General features: G+C 37.4%; 1 protein-coding gene across 8 annotated transcripts in view; it reads left to right on the top strand.

The window, feature by feature from the left end:
* The window catches only part of FAM172A (family with sequence similarity 172 member A), a 255,691-nt gene that overhangs the window by 5,063 nt on the left and 226,619 nt on the right, over window positions 1-24,009 (top strand). For 5 of the 8 annotated variants that reach the window (XM_052700345.1, XM_052700342.1, XM_052700347.1 and 2 more), the window contains exons 2-4: window positions 15,352-15,475; window positions 20,634-20,735; window positions 23,535-23,635. In XM_052700345.1, coding sequence (XP_052556305.1) covers window positions 15,370-15,475; window positions 20,634-20,735; window positions 23,535-23,635 — 309 coding nt within the window. In that variant the 5' untranslated portion in view covers window positions 15,352-15,369. Of the gene's footprint in view, window positions 1-8,378; window positions 8,398-12,845; window positions 12,924-15,351; window positions 15,476-20,633; window positions 20,736-23,534; window positions 23,636-24,009 lie in introns of those variants that run through there. The other 3 variants (XM_052700341.1, XM_052700340.1, XM_052700343.1) reach the window with 3 other exon arrangements.

Genomic DNA, 24,009 nt, shown 5'->3' with positions numbered 1-24,009 from the left:
GCTACAAACAGTTCTGTGAGCACAGTTGAGATGGTGGCATGCGTAGGGGGTGGGACTGCTTAAGTCGTTTAGCAAAAATGTGTTTGGTAATGTGGACCTTTGATTCTAAGTCCTGGGGGCAGGAGCTGTCTTTGTTCTACATTTGTTCTCTATGACACAGTGGGGTACTTGTTATGTCCGGATGAAGTCGAACACGGCTTTCTCTTGGGTTGGATTTAATATTTCTCAGCATAAGAACTTGTCCTCAATTTTTTATTTTTTTATTTATTTTTTTATTTTTTAAATTTTAAACGTGTTCTGATAATGGCAGCATGAGAGCTCCAGGTTGTGTCACTTGGTCTTAAGTCCACTGTGATAATGAAACTTTATTTCCAACGAGATGCAGCAGATGCATAACCATCCTGCCATGTGAGATTTCAAATCTGCAGCTAGATCTTCGCTTGTGCTTTATATGTTAAGATGTAATTTCTAGTTGTCAGCAACTTGGAAATAGACACACATTTTTGGTTTACAATGCCATATGAGCCCCGTTTTTGCTCTGACTAAATAGACTGCGTACCCTGCATTACATTCATGTGAATCGTGCCACTTCACGATTCACAATCATTTTTCTTTCTACTGAATATTTGAATAGTAAGAAAAATTAGGATAAGTCCTTAAGGAGCAACTGTAGAGGACCAAACCAAAATAACAAGAAGTTGAAGCCACTGCCTGTGTGGGTAGTTGGTCCAGGGAAGGGAGCCTGGGAGGAATGGAGTTATGCTAAGATGGGAAGTCCAGTTCCTTAATGATACCAATCCATGCCTGCGTTTTGTTGCTCTGAGAGAGAAAATGTCAGTATCTGGTTGGTACTGTCTTTATAGATACATTATTGGGCATTGGTACATTATAGGGGAACTGAATTTTTCAAAGCTGGCATTCCTCTGAGAAGCTCAGATTTTGCTGGCTTAGCCATTAGCATAGGAAACATTTAAAATAACATTTTATTTAAAAAAATTCTAGATGACTGTTATCTTCAGAGAGTACTACTAATAGGAGTATAAAAAAGGTTGATGGATATGGCCAGGATTAAAGTATCTGGTTTTCTGTAAGAAGGTTGTGGTGTGGATAACTTAATATTTTTGTTTTCTTTGGTTGTTCTAAACTTCACTTTTCATTGCAATGCAGAGTAGCAGATAAACTGCAGTGTTTTACTTTATGGGAAAGAGTGGTCAGTAAGTTTCCTCTGATTACAGTTAAGCATAGGGATGTTGCCCAAAGATGTTATGGAACTGCCATCCTTGAAAACATTCAGAACTTGGATGGAGAGGTGCCCAAGCATCCTATTCTAATACATCTTTCCTTCAGTAAGCAAGCTGACCTCCAGGGGTCCCTTTCCAGGTATGTGATTGTGTGGTATAGAGCCTCTGTTCTTTGAATAGCAAATTTAGCCAGGTCTATTTCTGTGTAAGGGGAGGGACATCCAGTTCAGTTTCAGTATGTAAAAACTAACAGTGATTCTACCAGTACAACAACTGCTGTGCCCTTTTAGCTGTTTGGACTTGTGCAACTGCAGCATGGAACAAGTAACAGTTTTTCTAGGGATGAGTGTGACCAGTGGAAGTGGACAGCAGGGAGCTGGGTTTCTGGAAAACCTCTGGGGGCTTTTGTAGTCCCCTGTTCCTTCTGCAGCATGAATGATTCTAGGTGATGGGAGTGATCAGGAGGAGAATTGGAACAGGTTGTTAAGTTGGCCATATCTCTGTTCAAGCTCTTGATGTGAAAGGGCAAATGAGGATAACTTAGGAAGGAAGGGAATGGATTGATAGCTGGAGCTGTCAGGGTGAACTAAGGCCAAGTGGAACTGGGAACTTATATGAAAAACAGAAGAGAATGGTTGAAAGGCAGTAAAATATGGGGGAGGATGAACTGAGTATGGTAGAAACGTTATTCTTGAAGCTTGGCAGAGGAAGGTCGAATGAGAAACTAAACAGCTGTGTACCAAGTGAGCATCTTCATTCTGTGTGCTCAAAAAGGCAGAAAAGGCGATGCAAACAAAAAAGTGTCTTTTCTAATTACTTGGATGATAATGACAGAAAGAGTACATTTATTACTTTGCATACAGTAGCAGGCCAAGTGAAGAGTAACTTCAGAATTTCAAATGGCTTAGAGAAATTAGAAAAATAGCATGGAAGAAATAATACAGTAGGAAGAAACAAATGCAAAGGAGCATGCTTAGGCTAGATAGTTCCCCTATAAGTGCTAAATTGCAATAATTACAGATAAAATATTTTTTTTTATTTGAGATGATTCATAGTCTGAACATGAGTCAGTAACATGCTGTTGCAAGAAGAGTAATCATTCTGGGGTATTTGGTTATAAGTTACGTATTTGAAAATGTCATGATGATTTCATTCTTCTGCACATTGCTTGTACTTGATCAATATGAGGTATCTCATTTAAGGAGTTTAAGCCTGCAAGAAATTCTTTTAGGGGAAAATACATTATTTCTTTATACTCCAGGGGAATAATAAAGGCATGATTACAGTCTGCAAGTATGGAAAGGGTTGCTAAAGGGCATACACAAAGGTCATCGATTTCCAAACTGTTGATAATCAGGAGCTAAAGGGTTGTGACAAAAGATGTTCAAATTAGGAATACTACCCTCCTGAAACATCATGACAGACAGGACTGTTATGGAGAGTTATAGAGTTTCCCCAACCCCCTTCCTAACTCCTCCTTTTCTGTAAGCTAAATAACTCCTGTTCCCTCTGCCAGTCACAAGGCTTGTTCTCCAGACACATCCCTGCTTTGATTTTCTTCACCTTTTTTTTTTTTTTTTTTTTTTTTTGTGTGTGTGTGTGTGTAAAATTGGAGTGCATGGGAGCTGAACTAAATGCACATGAACAATCTGAGTTTTGATATTTCCAGGTACTTATAGAATTTACTGTTTCCAGAGTGTCAGTGGTAATGATGACGTACATATTTATCTTGTGCTGCCATCTATGGAAAGACAGTGTAGACAGTTTTTAAGGTTCCGTGCATCTACATAATGATTTTATCCAGCTTGAAGGCCTCTTAATGAACCTAAAAGAATGATTACCGATAGAATGAGTAACATCTGGTATTGTCAGATTTCACATTTGCCATGGCTGTGGTCCTAGTGGTTTTGACAGTTTCTTGATGGTATTTCATTTCGGCTATTTCACACAAATTGAAGAATTACAATTAAAAGCCTTACAGCGCAAAAAAGTAAAACCTCTTAACCTACAAACTCTAATTCTCACACGTGATGCTTGTGATGATTTTCATATCTCATGTTTAAAGCTGTTCATTGCTGTTGTGAGTGGCAACTAATATGTGTTTAAATGTATATTTGTAAATGTACGATCACGCGCTTTGTCTAGCATCACTTCTTTACCCTTTGTAATGTCACTGAGAGCTGGACTGTTCTGAAAGTTATGGTCATTTCCAAGATCAGAGACAGTTGCTGTCTGGGCACCCTGTTCCAGTGTTACCACTTTAAGAGTAAGAAGTTTTTCTTAGGTTCAGATGGAATTTGTTGACATTCAATTTATGCCTATTTTCTGTTGTCCTCTCACTGAACACCACTAGGAAGTTTCCACCTTAGTAGTCTTTACTCTCCCTTCAGGCATTTAATAGGCACTGATAATACTTCTCCTCACCTTTTTTGTAGCAAGCCTCCTCCAGGATGGACAGTCGCAACTCTCAGCCTCTTCAAAGACTTCAAATGCTCTTTGCAGGATTGCAAAGAGTTGCTCTTTGAAACCCTTCACTGGACTCCCTAAGGGTATACTCATGTCTATTCTACTGGGGAACTCAGAGCTGCTGGCACTGTTTTTCTAAAGCAGCCCAAGATGTTGTTAGCTATGCTGTATGGTTTAGAGACTTGTGGTAGCAATGGTAGTGGGAGGATGGTTGGACTATATGATCTTGCAGGTCATTTCCAACCTTGCAATTCTATGATTTTATGATTCTGTGCCAGGATCATTTTCACTAATTGACAGTCAGATCTCATTTGAAATTTTGAGCGACCTTATATATACAGCCTAAAAAGAGTTTCCTGCTCTCTTCTAAATTGTGGAATTTCCTCTTTCCAAGTTGAAGCAGCTTGCCGCAAAATAAGTTATGTTTCATGACGCTCTAGACTGTTGTCCAAAAGATCTGTCCAGTGAAACCGAAACGTTTGCCTGAAATGTCTCCTGCAAGATTGAGAAATATTTCAAAATTGAGCCATTTTTTGGTATAGGCTTATTTTGGTAATTGCTTTCCATTTAATTTGAAGTTCTGTCACAGATGGAAATGACTACACTGTTTGCATCACTCCTAAGAGGGAAGCAGGAATGTATTTACTGATACAGCGATTTAACAAAGTGGACAGTGACTTAAGAGGATTCAGAATGGTTGGATACACTTGGTATTAGCAACATAGGGTTAAACACGCAGGAGGCCGTTCTGTTGAATTATGAGCTTCTCTTTTGCTTTCTAGAGATCTTGAACTACAGAGGTCAGGAGCTTAAGTGCAGCTGAATCCACACCTTGTCCCAGGCTCGGTCAGTGGTTTTATGTCTGCAAGATTACATGTACACAATCAAAGATACAGTCTTGGAAAAACTAGCCAAGTTTAATAGTCACTTGTTGAGTGTGTGCATCAGCAAGGCATCTCCACAGGTGTAAGGGATTCTCTACAGGAGTAACCTCAAGAGACGTCCCAACTCAAGGGGGATCCTGTAATGGAGAGCTCAAAGGGCTTTTGGGCTGCTCCGCTTTCGTGAGTAAGGTGCTACACTCGTAGTATCTAGCACATGCCCATTTGTCCACAAGAATAAGATCTTGCATGTGACATTGAGGCTGAAGGAGGATGTTGGGAGCAGAGTGGGAGCACACTGTCATAACTTGATTACTAATTGTCACGATAGCTAGATAGATGTCTAGCTGGGACATATTTTACATCTGCTGCATTAGTTTTGAGGTAAAGACAGCTTACCAGGTAAAGGAAAAGCCACACATGGAACTCCAGGAGAACAAGGAATCTGTTTGCTACTTCCAAACTGGAAGGCAGATGTTCAGCCATTTCTAAACAAGCAGGGCTCGTTTGCCTAACAGTTTCTTGATCAGACAAAAATCATGGCTCTGTGTCCCCCATTTCTTCCTTCTTTTCCCCACCTTTTATTGCTGAGCACAGTGCCATGTAGTATGAAACATCCCTTTGGTCAGCTGTCCTCATTCTGTGTCCCTCCAGCTCCTGTTGCACTACTAGCTCCTTGTTATCTTGGTATTGTGAGAAACAGAGAAGCACTTGGCTCTGTGCAGAGCTGCTCAGCAACTTTGGTGCGCTCTCTCTGCTGTCTTTGTCACAAAACCAAAGCATAGCATCATACAAGCCTCTGCAGAAAAATAAATGAACTCTGTCTATGCATGTTGTAATGTGGATTGTTGCAAACTTTTTCCCTTGCTGTAAGTTTTCTTTACAGATTCATTTTTCCTTGTCCTGCTTCATTTTTAAACTAATTCTCTTATGTAAGAATGCTTTTAAAGATAGTATTATTTCAATATCTTGGAGACTTTCTTAAAATTCATCTGTTATGTGAGAAAGTTGGTAGTATGTTTTACAGAAGTCCCTTGTTACAGTGGATGAAACTGATGATGGTTCATATTTTTCCATGCAGTACACTATGTAATGTATCTGTGCTTTTCTTGCATTCATTTCCATGTCGTTTTAGGAAGCAGTGTGGTCAGCTGCTGTAGGGTGGACAGAAAAATAAGTGCCTTAATATGGACAGGCCTTAGTTATGCATGTAGTTTTTTCACATGATTTGTGAGGTTTATGTATTATCCACGTGGTCTTAGGGAGGTATAAAAACAGAATAGGGCAACGGATTATTTACTCAAATCCTGTAATTACTATAATTGCATTGATAAACTCTGTTGTAGCAGTTACATTTTTAGGCTATTGCAGTATTCAAATGAATAAGATAAGTTTAACTGCAGTATTCCTTCTGAATAATCATCTAGTCTCAGTCTGAATTTGCTGACAATTTGAGTGTCCTCTATTTTCTGTGGCACTTCATTTTCGTTGTTAGTTATTGTAATTTTGGGGGCTGATTATTTATTAAAGTTGACCCAAAGAATGGTAAAAGATGTATTAAAGGAAGTTCTTTGTCTGTTGTTACTCATTTTAAATAATACTTGGAACGATTAAGAAATACTGGAAGATGAGGCAAGTGCTGGTGTGTCAGTGCTTGATAGAAGATAGGTCAATGAAGACAACAACAAATTAGACTGTCACAACTTGATTAAATGAGTGGAATATTAATGGAAAATTATATTGATAATTAAATGACAGAATAAACTTCATTCAGATTATGGGTTTGCTTTATTGCAGTTACTGCTGCAGTATAATTTAATATTATGTAAGCTAACTACTTAAAATAAGTCCTGTTCAAACTTGAAGACTGTTCAGTTTAATCTAAGTAGCTGCTTCATGAGGAACTTAGGAACTTTTCTTCCTTAGAAAGTTCAAATTAGAAGCAGTCTTCAGGAGTGGTGATCTTCAATAAATATTTATAAAAGCTATCTAGCAAGTCAGTAACTATCTTTGGGAAATAATGTTAAATCATAGTAAAATTTGATTTCAACTTGAAAGTAGTAAAATGATAAATAGTAAAGAATTTATTTGCTGTTATCCAGTTATGTGATAAATTATGTCCACAGTCAAAAAAAAAAAAAAAAAAGCAAGTCAGATTTTCAGAACTGAAGCACAGAAATCCAGGGAAGCTACCACTGTTTATCCTGTGGAGTTAGACAAGCAGAGAAAGACTTAATATAGAGAAACATAATTCCTAGTGACTGGAGCCTAAAGCTTTACTAATTCAGACTGGAAACAAAGTACAAAAAACAGTAACCTTTGAAACTATCATAGAAAGTGGTGGGTTAATTTAAGAGCTAATAAAATTTAGATTGCATGCCTTTTTGTGCGATACTCTGTATTTAAATACAAGTGATTGGTCTTAGAATTGGTTAGCTGAGGGAAATACAAAGTCTCCCATTAACAGGAAATAATTCTGATCAGTTATATCATTCTATCTGGCCTGAAACTCAAAACCTTCCATGCAAAAACTATAAATCTTTGGAGATGCTTTTTATTATATTAGGTAGCATCTCCAGTCTCCGCTTGTCTGCTGCTTCCATCAACGCACACTTGAGTTTGGTGGTGCTTGGCTGATCTTTGCCAACAGAGTCTGCGGCTACAGTAAGACAGTCCTCCTAGTAAAAGTTTATTCAAGCTGGTAGAAAATGTAATGTTTTCCACAAAATAGGCCAAGAAGTTCATTGTTTTTGCTTGGAATGATTGGTAAAGTTTTTTAGCGCTTGTTTGGAATGGCTACTGTTAGGACAGCGTGTTTAAACTTGTGGCTAACACAAACCATTTCTTACAGCTGCTCAACTTCACTGTGAATGTGCACAGGTGTAATTTCCAAGCAGCACCACAGGTTCGTAATGCCTGGCTAGGATATAGCTCTACTAAAAGGAACTAGAGAACCTTTTGGACAGCTGTCTGTACATGGCTAGAACTGTACCTCTGTGGCAATGAGGGCAAATTGACTAAACTCCTGTACCAGTAGGAGCATACCTCAGGTATACCTTGTTGCCAGCAGGAACAGGGCAGTGATTGTCCCCCTGTACTCAGCTCTGGTGAGGCCGCACCTCGAGTGCTGTGTCCAGTTTTGGGGCCCTCACTGCAAGAAAGACATTGAGGCCCTGCAGCGGGTTCAAAGAAGGGCAGCAAAGCTGGTGAGGGGTCTGGAGCACAGGGCTGATGAGGAGCGGCTGAAGGAGCTGGGGTTGTTCAGCCTGGAGAAGAGGAGGCTCAGGTGAGACCTCATTGCTCTCTATGACTTCCTGAAGGGAGTTGTAGTGAGCTGGGGGTCGGCCTCTTCTCTTGTGTAACTGGTGATAGGACTAGAGGGAATGGCTTCAAGCTGCGCCAGGGGAGATTTAGGCTGGACATTAGGAAATACTACTTCTCTGTAAGAGTGGTCAGGCAGTGGAGTGCCAGGGAGGTGGTGGAGTCACCAGGCTGCCCAGGGAGGTGGTGGAGTCACCGACCCTGGGGGTGTTCAAGGAATGATTGGATTTTGTGTTGAGGGATATGGGTTAGTGAGAGCTATTGGTGATAGTGGATGGTTGGACTGGATGGTCTTGTAGGTCTTTTCCAATCTTGGTGATTCTGTGCTTCATCTTGTTTGTCTCCTCAGTTCAAGACAGATGTGAAATTGTAGATATAGCAGGTGGCCTCCAGGATGATTAGAGAACTTGGCATTTGAAGAATGGTTCAAGGATATTCAGCAGAGAGAAGAGTTGGAATGATTTCCTCAGTCATCCAATTTCTAGAAGGTATTTATGGTGAAGAAGTTATCTTTTTAAGTTTCTTTTTCATAAGGATGTATGGTGAGACAGGAAACTTCATCTGGATGTAAGGACAAGAAAATCTATTGGAAATATTTAACATTAGAATAAGTTCTGCAGAGGAGCAGTGGAGTCTCCCTTACTGGAAATAGCGAAGGCTTATCTTGGCATTATGCTGGATTACCTGATGAATAGGCCATGCTTGTGACAGAAGGTTGTTGCAGATGATTTCTAGAGATCTTTTCCAAACCACTCTGCTCCATGATGCCATGATTGACTCTGGGCAGATACAGAAAGCTTGGAGGCAAGGCAATAGCAGGGCTATCTAAAGAAGTCTGATTGTACTTACTAAAGTAGGCAATTAGTAGAATATTTTTCCACATTTTTCTGAAGTTTATACAAGATGCATGTCTACTTGCCTTGCTTTATCTTCGTCCTTTTTGTTATTTTGTAGTAGAAAGCGAAAGAAAGCTGCTGATCAGAATTTTAAGATGAAGTTGTTCTTAAATTATGGACTAAATGAATGATATGTTTATGTTATTCATATCATTTATTTATAATGTAATGAGGTGCTGGTAAGTGATAATCCCACAGAACCAAATTTGTAGACTTCATGTGTTTCACAGGGCTATTTGCTTTGCATGATAGGTGGTTGAAATGAAGCAGTACTCCTCTGTTCAGTTGGCCAGAAAATATATGCTGCTTCTAAGGTTGAGGAGCAGACAAAGAAATATGAGGTACAATATTACTAAAGCTGAGAAAAACGCCAAAAAAGGGAGAAATCTCTTGTGGTAGAAGAAATGGTGGGCAGAGCTGTAGGGTAGATCCACTGGGGCAGACAGTGCTGCAAAGAAGAGGTATATACGCTGTGAGACTCTGGGGTGTCTGATACCAAAGCAGCGGGTCTTGATGATAAAATGACATCTTCAGTAGCCTCACATGCTTATTTCTTTTGTGTATGATTTAATTTGGAATAGCTTCCTTTGGTCTTAGATACTGCTGTATTTTTGTTAGAAGCAGAATAGTCTGGGTGATGTTAATTCTTTGCATGTGCACCTTTTGGGAGGAGATACAGAGGTGTGTCCCAGAAAGCTGGAGGCACCCCTTATTCTTTCCTAGGCTCTTTTTGCGCTCCCTCTCAGCTGAGAGTCTTCACGAGGATTAAAAATACCTTTCTGTGTGCTAGGATCTGGGCTAACAGCCTGTGTTCAATGGGTCTTCAGCTACTTTGTCATTTGTCTTTTCAAGAGACTTCAATTAATGGCACGTAGCTCTTTTGAAAGTCAAACTATTAAGAGCAGAGTTAGGGACGGGGAGAAAAAGTTAAAGTACTAGATACATACATATCTAGGCAGCTTTTGATGGTAGCCAAAGCAGAAATGATTTCCCGGGAATTTTCTAGTCTCTCCCTCTTTGTCTGTAGTGGTCCTGCAAATTACTTTGGTGTCTCTCCTAAGAGAAGGCTCTTTTAATAGTCTTAGACTTTTTCTGTTTCTAGAGGCCTTTTTCCCTTCCCATCTGACCCATGGGATTGCTTGAGAGAAGCTGACATTAAAAAAAAAGATTAAAAATTCTGGCTTTGTCCTCTAACTACTTAGTATGTACAGAGATGAGGCTGTTGAGAGTCAGTATTCTCCACCCCATCTTTCAAGCCAGAATTCTGTTAAAACCAGCAGTCTAAGGCAATCATCTTAAAAATTCATCCAAGACAGTTTTCTTTTTTATAAACTGTCACAGGGCAATTATGAAGTAATATTGTGCCAATATTACTTATCCTTGCAATGTACACTGTGAGAAAATATGATTCTGTAATTAAAAGACCATTTCGCACACAACTGTTTGCCAAATTTGTGTTTCTTCAACATTTCTATTTGTCCCCATTGCTTGATATGTAGTCCTGTGTACTGTGGAACAACACAATGCAAATCTTATACTGCATATAACATTACTATGTATTACACGGATTTTTTTTGAGGCTTTAATTGCAGAGCAGTAGTTCTTCATCAACACGGATTCCTTGAATTTTTCCCTATCATATATTGTGTGTAGAGGATTCTCGGTGGCATTTTTGTGGTAGATGATAGTAGAAGAGGGATCATGAAATTGTTGCCCTTCTCAGCGGCAAAGACTCACCTGGTGTGCTGAGCTTGAAAAAAGTAGGGAAGATTCTTCGAAGTTTTAACACTGGAATCTTGCAATCCCTGGTTCTGAGCATTGAAGCGGATTGAACGCCCAGAAAATGAAAGAAGTACAGGAAGAAATTATCTGAGAACATTTTGTTTGAATGGAATTGAGTCGTGTAAGAGCACATTCTTTCCTTCAGCAGAATTATCCTAGGCACCATTCTTGTGTCTCTGCTGCAGGATTGCTTTTTCTGTCTCCAAAATTACTTGCATGATTCAGTAGACACTACCCATCTGCCTCTTCCAAAGAAATGGGGTTTTCTACACACTTAAAATATATGGAAGATCAGTGCTTTAGAGAGTACCGTGTTAAGCATTTGATGTTGCTGCTGCAGAAAATTCTTAGATGCTCATTTTGAACCTTTTGCTGGTTAACGGTAAGACCATCATGTAAGTCTCTCAGAGGCTATGTTGAGGCTGTGCTTCCTGTTTTTGTATCCTTTTAACATGTTTATTTGATCTACAGGCATATGGTTATGGAAGTAGTTTTCAACATTTCAAGAATGTTAAACTAGAATAATTAGAATTTCAGCACATGAAGCCATGTTGCTTGACATGATAGGTGCATTAATGCATATAGCTCATAGTAAAATGCCTACTAAGCTTAAGGGTAAATAATATTAGAAGGTAGATCGTGTGGGAATAAATCAAACTCTAGTGGCAGCTGCAGTCTTGTACTTTATCAGCAAATCCCACCACCATTTGTTAGAATGTGAAGATATACCAAGATTCAGGGACTTGGGATTCTTGCCAATTTATTTGTACTCAAGTGGTGAAAGATCCTGCTCTTCTAACATTTATTTCTCTCCTCCTGTGTGTCTTCCCTCTGGTTTTCTGCAACTGTACAGAGTGTGCTCTAGGCAAATAGGTAAATTTTGTGGAAATTCTGATAAGTCTTAATAAGTCTGTAATAAATGTGTGCAAAAAGCAAGTTTTATTTGTGCAGATCTGGGCAGGCTCTAAGGGGAGAAGGAAGAGGCACACACTGCATGCTAAATTGATCCTCTGGCAAAGTTTCTGATCTCTGCAACATGGAGATGCCATAGCTGCTCATTAACAGCAAAACTGAGTAAAAGATACTGCTTCTCAACCTTCTTCATATACAAGATGTTGACATTTTAGCTGAACCTACTCAAAACCATTTAGTCTAAAGCAGATTGGAAATAATTGTCCTTCAGAGCTTAAGTGTGGGAAACGTGTAAGAAAATAAGGTCTTTATAAGTAGAAGAAAGTGAAGTATAACATTAATTGAAGCAATGTTATTGATGTTGAATGTCATGTCCTATAAGCAGGGATAAAATAGAATTAGACAAACAAAAAACCAACTACAGATTACAAAGTGTATTTTGTGCTTTTTCTGAGCCTGTACAGAGAAAGAAATAAGAACCCAGCTGTCATCCAAATATCTATTTCAAGTAAAACTGGGTTCAGCAGGAACACTGCACTAGTCTAATCCCTACTCGTCCTTTCCTTAAAATGTCGGTTTACAAAAAGCAAGACTAATTCAGCTGTCTTCTAATAAAGCACTGTAACCAGGCATTCTGATAACTCATATTCAGATAAACTATATGGATTTTTGCTTCCTGATAGTGCCAGTGTTTTCTTCTGTGGTGCACTTGTAATGAGTTAGCATTGCAGTTATTTATGTCCTTTACATGGAATATTTGTACCACAAAACATTGACTTGATTTCAACTATCGCTAATGTAGAGGGCAAAATCTTATACAAAGTTTTAGGTTTTTTGTTTGTTGTTTGTTTGTTTTGTGTTTTTTGTTTGTGGTTTTTTTTTTTTTTTTTTTTTTTTCCCTGCGTTTCTAGCTGGAAAAAGAAGTGTCTAAAAATCTATTTATTTGCATTTGTTTCAGAGTCAGAATACAGTAGAACATATACTTTGATACTGCTCGTTTCCAAATCAAGCACTGTCAAGATCCAGGTTTCTGGTACTACTTCACTAAAAAGATCATGAAATACGTGTACATATTACCATAATGTGCAAAAGTCTATTTTGTTTTTGAAACTCAGTGATCATTTGTGAATCCACCAGTTGTATTAATAGGAGTCTAGTGAAAATGCTTCCTGTCTCATGCGAAGCCAAAATATTTATGATGCCAAATGATATTCAGTATTGCTAGACATTGAGGTTGAAGAATATGTGTAATATATTTTCTGATAGATCACTGAAGTTTGATTGCAAAGGCAAGACACTTGGAAAATAATGTAAGTTCTCATGGAAACAATAACTGTTGTCTTTAGGTCATGTGCTTGTCTTAGCTACTGGAACAAACAAATAGAAGATGTTTTATAAAGGGATCATCTAATTAGCTGCACTGAGTAAGTATTCAGGGAGCTCTGTAATGTTTCCACTGTTTGTTTCTGGACCATCAGTCTCCAGCTCATTCAACATCTATTTGTGAAAGAAAGGAAATCCAGCCCTCTCATCCAATTTCTTCTGTTTGTCATTTAAACTAATATCAGTGAGTGTTTCAATTGAATTCTTGCAAACAATACATAAAATTCTGTGTGCTTGTTTCATCCTCATTTTAATATCAAGTCCTCCCTCCAGTGGCTGCTGTAACAGTTTTTTTTTACTTTGACAAAAAGAACTAGAAATTCTATTCCAAAGTTAAATTGAGATTTATTTATTTATAATTGGTGCTTCTAAATTTAATAGTGAGCCTGTAAGTTATCTGGTCATTCCTTAGTGACCAGATCTCCATAGGTTACCAGGTATATATTGGAAGAACAAAAATGGCTGAAATTCTTTGTCACTGCATTGATTTTTCAGAGTAATTAGTGGGGATTATTTTATGAAGGTGAATCTGTGTGGATAAATTCTGTATTACTTAAGCTGGTGAATAACATGTTTTTAAACACTTGTTTGTGACTTGTGGCTGCATTAACTGAACTATATTCAATTATGAATTTTCAGATGTCCTGTAAGGAGGACTACTGAAGGATAACTTTCACCTGACTTATCACAAATCAGTGTCACTGTCACTTTCTGGCAATTTCAGTAAATGTAATTGGAATGATTTTGTTCGTTTTCTGATGTGACTAACTGGAATGTATATGTTTTTATGCTGCAAATATACAGACTGATGATGGGCAAGATACTCTATCTGATCATCTTGTCAGTGAACTACTTGGAAGCATCTGAGAAACGTAGTTCAAAAAATCCATGCATGCTAATCAATGTCGAGCCATTTTAATATTTATATTGAATATGTTATATGACAGAAAATAGGAAAAAAAAAAAGCTGTGGCTTTCCTGTCCTTTTTATTCATTACTTGTGTTGTCACTGCTAGCATGATAAAGTATTAGCTACAAGATGGCCATTTTAACTTAATCGTGTAGAGTTGTACCATTTTATTTTATTGTTTTTAAAGTGCATAGTCGAAGTAGAAGTTTACTTATAAGAGACTTGGACAGCGCATTCTCATTTCACAGCAGCTTTGTTGGAACCACCAAGCAAGGCATCAAATTCTAACCTTGGTGAAACTTTATTAGAATAGATTGTTAAACTGTCTTGAACAGCAACTTAAAAAAAAAAAAATCTCCTTAGTTAGTAACTATCAGTTTCTTATGTTATTTTATTCCTTAATCTACAAGAAAATGTTTTGGGTAATATTTCTCTAATTTAATGTAATAATTTCTGTGAAGAAAAGACACTTTCATCCTCTGCTACTCTGTCCTTACCAAGTTTTTGTTGTTTTTTTGTTTTTGTTTTTCTCTGCTGTTCTTACAATGAACTACTTAAAAAACATTTTGAAATTCTTTATGGTTGCAACTCTCAGGGAGTCATTAGAACAGTGGGTAAATCGTATTGCTTTTTGTTTGAAAGTTGCAGGTTGCTGCAGGGATGCAGTTCATGCAGGTTCGCCCATGATGAAGTACAGATTGTGGAAAAGAGTTAAACAAATTGTTCAGGACTGACAGATGAAACAACTAAAAGGATGAAGGAAAAAAGAACCCAATGCATAGAAGTCTTTTTATTGAAAAGGGAGAAGCAATGGTTGTGATTTGGTAGTTTGCTCCCTTGGTGTCAGATTCAAGATGAAAGGGATTGCAGATTTGAATGTCTGGGTTGCCTTCTGTGCATTAGGAAAAAATTTAGACGCCCATTTTGTATGGATACTGACACCTAGTCTGTACCTGGACATTTACTGGATAAATTTCAGTGGAGATAATGGTTTTGAGCTATATACTCTTTATTATAATTTTAGTAAAAACTGAAAGCTATAAGATACAGCACGAATAATTAAATCTAAGTAATTGTAGTAGAAAAATCTGCATAGATTTTGGAAGTTCTGTTAATTATGTTTGGTTTTGTTTGTATTTTCTACTGTGGCCTTTCAAGTGTTGTGCTTCTCCAAAAAGCTAATCATTTACTGATCTTGTTCTAAATTTGCAATAAATGACTGTTGAATAAATCAACGTCCCTTCAGTATTAGGGCGAAGTTGGTATTTATTCTTGTGAATTTGAATCTTTGACCCGACATGATTGAGGAGTTTGTGTTACACTACATTGTGAAACTTCTAAATCTGTGATAGTGTGATGACACTCTACTTTGTCCAGTATACATTTTGAAGAAGAGGAAAAAGTCTATTTAAATTTTACTTCGTATGCTGGTTCTTATACTCAGGGAAGCTTTGTTTTTGAAACGAGTCCTGTTTTATGTGCAGTTCTGTTTATATATGTGTTAAGAAATAAGATCCCTTAAAGTCAAATTTATTAATGTTTAACTTGTTGGTTTTCAGATTGTCATTTGAAGATAGATGCACTTATATTTTAGTATTTTAAATCTGCTGACAGCTTGGGTAATGATGGCTCAACTCCAGCAAGGAGTCCCTGATGAAAAAGAAAAGACTACTGCATTAAAGGGTATGAATACTTTTGCCTTCTTTTCACGTATACAGAATTTTCAGAAACAGTTATTAATATTAAGGAATGGAAAGTACTTTGATCTTGCTGTGGGTTAGAATCTCGGAATTGCAGTACTGGACGAGACGATTAGACTTTGTGTGTAACGTCCATTTTCAATAGTTTTATAAGATGATTTAAAAATAATGGTCTGTGGTAAGCAGTAGCAGAGTAAGAAATCCATTAATTTTATAATTTTCATAATTATCCTTTGGTACTTTTGTGATCTTATTTTCTGGAAGGTATAATTTAATTTTTGTGCCACTTATGTTTTAGAATTAACTATCCGTATTACAGCTTTTAAAAATCCCTTTAACTGTGGTATGTTAGCAGGGAAACCATTTTCAGGACATTTATATCTGTACTGATTTTAAAGAATTTTCTTTGTATTTTATGTTTAGGAACAAAAATCACACAATCTAAGTGATTTATGTAGTAGATTTCTTAAGGGGAAGAATAAATGCAATAGATGACATTTTTAGAGAATGGACTTGCACAGATATGTTATTAGAAATATGTCTTCTGTTATACAGTGATAGAAGATAGTGTTTCTTAATTTAGAATTGTGCATTTGAGAAAGGCTTGGTGACAACCTGTGTGTTACTTATTCAAATCTGTACTAATTTTGTTGAACGTATGCTCAGGAAATTTTACTTAATGTTTGGAAAAGTAAAACCTCAATTTTAAACTTGACTTTAATTTGATTGTCTATTAAGGATTATTACACAAGAATCAGAGAGTCAGGGAATGGCTTAAATTGGAGGAGACGTTAAGGATAATCTAGTTCCAACTCCCTGCTGTGGGCAGGAGTGACAGCTGCTTTATCTGGCTGCCCAGGATCCCATCCAGCTAGGTGTGGAACATCTCCAAGGATGGGGCATCTACTGGGGTTTCCCTGGGCAGCCAGTGCCACACCACCTTTTGATTAAAAATATGCCTGCTAACATCTAACATAAATCCCATCTCTTTTAGTTTAAAGCTATTCCCCTTAAGTGCCTTAAGAAATGACTAATAATTAAAAATTTAAACTTAGTGGGAGGTGTGATTTTCTTCATGTGCCCTGGTGAACTCCTACTAAGCTATAGAAAGAAGGACCCCTGCAAATCACTCAAATCTGAGCTCTGTTGAACCATACTGTAATTGAATTTGAGAGTGAAAGAACAATTGATCAGATCTTGAGAGAATCTAAGAACTTGCTAGCACACTTTTAGCTAGTTGTGAGAGGAAAAATGACACAGGAAGGTGAGTGGTTCAGTGTTTGGACCACTGGCCAATTCAAGTCTTCCTGTGAGGCTCAGATTGTAGATGTAAATCAAGAGCTGCTTTAAATACTGAAGATACGCTTCATGTACGTCATTTACAAGGGCTGCTCTGAAAGTAATGCCTCCTAGTTTATTATGTTGACCATGATGTCAGGGGTGAATGTTGGTGGTATGATAGTAGTGATTGAACCTTCCTATTGATATTGCTTTACATGTTGTTGCCATGTGACAGACGGCAGCAGACGGGCAGTATAGTAAAATGGTGTCTGACTTTGAAGGGCTTACGGAACAAAGGAGTGTCACTGAATTGCTCCATGCTGAAAAAATGGCACTCACTGGCATTCATTAACATTTGCTGAATGCTGATGGAGTCCAAGTTGTGGATGTGAGCACAGTGAGGTGCTGGATTGTGTGTTTCAGCAGCAGAACAATGACAGGAAAGATGAGCAGTGTTTCTGTTGGCCACACACAACTGCCACACTGTGAAATGAAGCTTGATAGCTCATCTGCACAAGTCAGTGGACTATAAGCAAGGAACTTTGTACAGAGCTGAGTATTGGCTGCAGTTCATTGTAAACAATGGAATATTGCAAAATTTGCACAATGTGCATCCTAGGAATGCTCACACAAGAACAGAAACGACAAAGTTTGTCAGTACCTATTGAACCCAGATCGTAGGATCATAGAATGGCCTGGGTTGAAAAGTACCTCCAGAATCATCTAGTTTCAATCCCCCTGCTGCAGAGTGTCCAGCCACTAGACCAGGCTGACCAGAGCCATATCCAGCCTGGGGATGAAGGAATCCACATGAGACTGAAAGTGACAGGTTCCTGGAACACATCATTACCAGTGTCAAGATGCAACACTAAAATAAAGGCTTGAACTTCCAGAATCATACTGGAGAAGAAGACAACCGTTCTCTTCCAATATGACCATGTAAGGCCCTGTACCAGTTTGAAGACTGTAGAGCACATCATCAATTTTGGCTGGACTGACCCACCACACCTACTGTATAGGACAAGTAGGCACCTTCTGACTTCCAACTGTTTGGGGCATTGAAAGATGGACTGCATGGGCAACATTTTCCTGTCAGTGATGCCATTGTATCAGCTGTGAAACAGTGAGTCAACTTCACTGGAATAGATTTTTGAGTGGGGCTTGCAGGCTCTTGTCCATTACTGGCAAAAATGCATAGTTGCTGGTGATGACTGTGTTGAAAAACGTGCTTTGTAGCTGAGAATTTGGTCTTATCAAATAATGTTGTTGTGCTCTTTGTATCTATTGTAGTGTCTATGGAAATAAATAGGAGGCATTACTTTTCAGAGCAACCTATATTACACTGGTTTTGGTACTCAAGAGGTGAGTTCTTTACATATGGTAACTGACACTTTGTAAACATGCTTCCAATCAAGAAGACATGAAAATTCTGGTGCGTTTAGATTGTGCAGGTGTGTCTGGAGTCTCTTCCCTAAGAACAGATAAAGTGCTACTGACTATTTTGGTTATCTTCACACTGTGAAAATACAGAGGAAGAAAGGGAGTGCTTTTTGTGCCCTGTAGCAAAAAAAAAAAAAAAAGCTATTTGACTAAGTTACTGTTTTTTTTCTTCTTTATCATTTTGTTATTTGGTTGAGAACCAGAGTGACTTGCTAAGAACTTTCAAAGGACAATCCAGAAGAACAAGCTGAAGATTAATTATGTAAATGGAATGTCGAGGACTTCCTGTCCCATGGTAGATTTGATGAAACAGATTTGCTGAAAAAGTGAGCTGTGGTTTTTAAAAGCCGCATTTAGAAATCTCCTAGACAACCTCCAATTACTGTATAGCTATTTAGATACCACAGTGATGCTTAGGCACCACAATATGAGTTTGAGAGATTTTAGAGTTACAAGGATTCTCCAACTTTACCCAGTGAAATAACTTAGGGAGGGAGGAGTTGGAAACAGTTGTATGGAGGCTGGAATGAGTGTCAGATCAGCTGAAGACAGTTCCTTGGTTTGTTCACTTAGAATTCAGGACAGTTGAATTCAGGCAGTTTTCATAGAATCATAGAATGGCTTGAGTTGAAAGGGACATTAAGCCCCCCCAGTTCCAGCACCTGTGCCGTGGGCAGGGCTGCCCCCCACCAACTCAGCTGCCCAGGGCCCCATCCAACCTGGCCTTCAGTGCCTCCAGAGATGGGGCACCACAGCTTCTCTGGGCAGCTGTGCCAGGGCCTCACCACCTTTTGAGTGAAAATTCTTCTAATGTTTAATTTAAATCTCCCCACTTTCATTTTATAGCTATTCTTCCTTGTCCTGTCACAATCAGATCTCACTAAAAGTTATTCCTCCTCCTGCTTATAAGCTCACCTTCAGTACTGAAGGCTGCAGTGAGTTCTCCCTGGAGCTTTCTCCAGACTGAACAAATCCAACTTCCTTAACCTGTCGTTATAGGAGAGGTGGTCCAGCCCTCTGATCATACTTGCGGCCCTCCTTTGGACCCACTCTTAATACCTTTACATTATTCTTTTGCTGGAGGCCCTAGGCCTGGACTCAGTACTGCAGATAGAATCTCATAAGAGCAGAGCAGAGGGGGACACATCCCTTGCCCTGTGTGTCAATGCTAGGCTTAGATAATGGGGGTGACTTACAAGATCGTTACTGGCTGCAAGACTAATAAAAAAATAGTCATACAGAGCCTACTTAAATAATTATTTGGAGTTATTAAGAGATATAAGGGTGGTTAATGTCAAACAAAGCAAGTTTAAAGAAATGAGCCTTTCAAAACAGTTGTATTTTCTTTGAGATACGAATTTAGATGGTAAAGGTAATAAATAAATGTACTTAGAATTTTTAAGGCATTTCACTGATAATATTTGAAATTATATTCATAATAGTACAAAATCAGTGTAGCACGTCTGAACTGAATATTTACATGGTTTTCAAAATCATGTATGGAAAAGTAGGGAAATATTTTTCAGTGAAACCTTGCTCAATTATTTTGTGCTGATATTTTATTAATCATCGTATTTTAATGATCAGAAAGTATGTTAAAAGGATAATATTTGTGTACATGATGAGCAGTGAGGAGATGATAGTACACCACTATTTTTATGCATTCATATCTTAGAAGTAAGCAAAAGATGTTCCTGTATTCTTGCTGCTGGTTAATTCTAAATCCTAAAATATAGAGTTGAAGTATGCAGGTTGGCTTTATTTTAGTGTTCTTTTATTAATGAATACAGGCTGTATCAGGATACATCATCTTAGAAAACAAGGAATCTGAAAGGAATGTACATATCATGGCATGCTATTAAATTGATGATTATTTTCTTTGCCTTGGGAATTATTAAAGGATCGTGGTCAAGAGAAGGATTCAGACTGCACAGTCTGTTGGGGAATGAAAAGGAGGGGTAACAAGTGTTATAATTGCAGCTTGTAGATGGCTGTGAGACAGCATGCATTTGATAATATGAGCTCTTCAAGCAGGGAATGTATCAGTGCCATGATACTGAAACTGGATGAATTAATGGTAAAAATATGATGCATACTAGAAACCAGAGACAGATTTCTAACATTAAGTGTAACAAATGATTGAAACAAATCGTTGTGTCTTTGATGGTGTCTGTTTCTGGACATTTTTTGCTCAGCATTAGAGATAGACAGGTAAATAAATAAATAAATTTGCTGTAGAGGAGGCAGAGGTATTGAAGCTGGAGGAAAATTTCCAATAATTAAGTTATATGTTTAGTATTGTGTAGGTTGTCCTTCTGTCTTTAAGAACTGGTAATCTTAATAAACTGATTTTTTCAGCGATTATAACTAAATAAAGAAGACATAGCATGTATAATGTAATTTTTCTTTTCCTTTTTTAGATTTATTGTCTAGAATAGACTTGGATGAACTGATGAAAAAAGATGAGCCACCACTTGAATTTCCTGATACTCTGGAAGGATTTGAGTACACTTTTAATGAAAGTAAGTCATATATGCTATCCTTAAAATTATGTTGAGAGGTTATCAGCAGTTTAATTATACATTATAAATCATTACTAGAACTCTACAGTTTTCTTTTAAGAGTAAAATTTTAAGCTGTAGGATAACAGCCTTGTAAATCTACCTAAGTAATATATATATATTTTTTTTATTTCATGAAACTACCATCAAATCTCTCGATTTCTACAATACTGTACAACACATATATTTATAGTGACTGGCAAATGAGCAGTGTGATAGGCTGGCTCTTCTGTAGGTCATAGTTTTTAATAGATTATTACATTACAGATAATTTCTGTGACTGAAAGTCAGATTAGCTAGCTGAATCTATATGTTAAATGAGCAGTAATATTTATGATTTCCAGAGCATACATTTTAAAATCCAGCTGAGAGATAAGCCACTGAGCTAAAGTAATACCAGACTTCAGGAAGAGGGCTCTTTCAAGATTGTTTGAAACCTGTAGGACAAATGGGGACATTTACAATTCTACTTCTTTGCAGTGTCTGTTCTGTGAACAGAGGAACTTTAGTTTCTAAATCTGCCTGTCTTACATCTTCCACTTTTAAAGGAAAAAAGAGCTTTCCTTTAAATGATAGTCATTTATGCAACACTTAGCTTTTTAATACCCTGATGGCTTTCACAGGAAGGTACTTAGAGACTAAAAGTGTCATGAAAGTGATGCTCTGTCTTTGATGGGAGGGGTTCAGCTCTGTCACTTTTCAGCTCCTTATTTTTAGATCTGCACAGTGTCTACTGTCTTCCTTACTGACTTCAGAGTTAATGGTTCATATATGGTTGATAAAAAGAGCTGAAATTTGAATTTTGGTGAATGATGTTCTAAAATAATGTTACTGAATATTCCAACACTAACTTTACAGGATGAGTGATTTCCAGAGAATGTAGCAGACACTGTTATGTACACTGCTGGTCAGTATGGTGAAAAAGATCTCTCTTTTGCTTTTATACAAGTGATAAATATATTTGGTCTTATACTTTTTAATTATAAACATGTTTGTTTTTATTTTTGTGATGGGAAAAATAGAGATGATGTTTATGAGATTGAGAGGATCTTGAGAGGACAAGAGTACCAGAAAGACAAATAAATAAATAAATAAATAAATATTCCAGCTTACTTATGGAGAGCACTATTTCATTTAGAATTGAACAGTATAATTGAAAAGTAACAAGTTGAAAATGAACAGCTGAGCAATGAGTCACAATGAAAATATAAAAATATTTTATATGTATATATAAAATGTAATATTTTATATAATATATAAAAATAAAAATATGAATACCCAAGACAGGGATGTGACATTGGGTAGAAATATTTCCTTGGAGACTAGTGCATGGAAAATGAACTGGAGATCAGGTAAGACAGATTTGAAAAAAATGCCAAATAAACAGACTTATAGGCAGAAATCTTAAGAGATATTAGCTCTTAAATATATCATTTAAAACACCAGGAATCAACATTCAAAAGTTTTGAAAATGTATGAACTGATTTAGCAGTTTAAAAACATTTAGTTGTTAAATCTTATTTTCGTTGCTTAGACATTTCAGCTTTCTAGGATATACTTGCTTTTTTTTAAAAAAAAAAAAAACATTTCTCTGATTCTCTGCAATTTTATAATGCTCTGAGATAACTTGAGGTTTTTTCTAATCAGCTGAAATACTGCTTGTAAGATAACATTTCTGCAACTTGTTTCCTGATTGGCTGCCATTTTATTCCTGTTATTTCAACCCAGTCAAAGTCTTTATTTGTGGTCAGATGTGCTACTGAATTTTTTCTATAAAGAAGGACAATTGCAGAAAGTTACACTGGAATGTACAATTTCGAAGTGGTTTTGCTGTGGCTGAGGATTCTGCTTTGTTCTAGTGTTATGATTTCAGTGTATTCTAACGAAGATTTCCTACTTGTTGATACTGTGTCAGGAATACAGATCCTTACCTTAAATGTGGACAAGGGCGGGTTTTTTTGGTTTTTGAGTTTTTTTCAGATTAACAGAAATGTTTTATGGCCACGTACTTTAGCACAGGAAGTTCCACACCAGTATGTAAAGGAACTTCTTCGCAGTGAGGGTGATGGAGCACTGGAACAGGCTGCCCAGGGAGATTGTGGATTCTCTGTCTCTGGAGATACTGAAGATCCACCTGGGCACCTAGCTGTGCAGCCTGCTGTAGGGGCCTGCTTTGCAGGGGGGTTGGTCCCCATCATCATTAGGGTCCCTTTAAACTCCGACAATGTTGTGGTTCAGTGATATGTTAATTTTGAAAATAAGTGTTTCTTTCCAGTCATTAGTCCAATTTGTTCTCACACTTCTTTCGAAAATATGACTGGTTTTGAGGTAGGCAGTTTGTAGCTACAATTTGATCACCTAGCTGATGTAGCTGACCAGTATTTGATCTGTAAATGTTTATATTTCACTCCTCATCCATAGCAGGTTGAGTCTTAATATTTCTTACGAAACACTGTGACACTTGATACCTGCATGTAATTTTACTATCATCACTTGTATTTAGCTAAATAAACAATACTATATATCTTTGGATTGGATTCTACAAATACATAGGCAGGAGGAGACTGGACAAGGAACGTGTTCCCCCTCTGATGAAAGGTAATGGGGAGCTGGCTTCCTCAGGCATACCAAAAAAAACCAGAAGGAATTCATAATATCCAGATTTTTAAATATGAGACTTCTGAAATTGTCAGCAGTGTAGTGTATTTTATTTTTAGTGAAGAAGTACTCTAAAATGTAGTGATATTGTTTCTTTTTCAGAAGGGCAGTTAAGACATGCAAAAACTGGGGAACCATTTGTATTTAACTATCGTGAAGATTTGCACAGATGGAACCAGAAGCGCTATGAAGCTCTTGGAGAGGTATGTAAACTGCATATGTATGTAAAATGCAGTGTATCTGCATGTATGCATATAAGTATTAGTGTACTTTGTTTTTATTGTTTTTCTCTATAGAATGATGCTTTTAATTATAATATTTTAAGAAATATCTAGTGAGGATGCAGTCATTTAACAAAAGCTATTTCAGAATTAGTTGCCTGCTAATGCAACGGTAATATTCGCTTTTACTGTGTGGCTTAAGGTGCAAGTTAAGAGTACAATTTGACTTCAGTATGTGTTCAGTCTAGAACATCGGTGTGATTAAGCAAATCAGAAAATATTATGTTATGCTGTTATTTATCTTTCTTCTCCTTCAGGTGAACCAGTGGGTGCAAAACTGGTGCACTGTCATTTCT

The sequence above is a fragment of the Tympanuchus pallidicinctus genome, unplaced genomic scaffold (genome assembly GCF_026119805.1).
Source record: "Tympanuchus pallidicinctus isolate F22 unplaced genomic scaffold, pur_lepc_1.0 scaffold4, whole genome shotgun sequence".
NCBI lineage: Eukaryota > Metazoa > Chordata > Aves > Galliformes > Phasianidae > Tympanuchus > Tympanuchus pallidicinctus.
The sequence above is the reverse complement of the archived record's forward strand: the minus strand, read 5'-3'. Positions and strand labels throughout refer to the sequence as shown.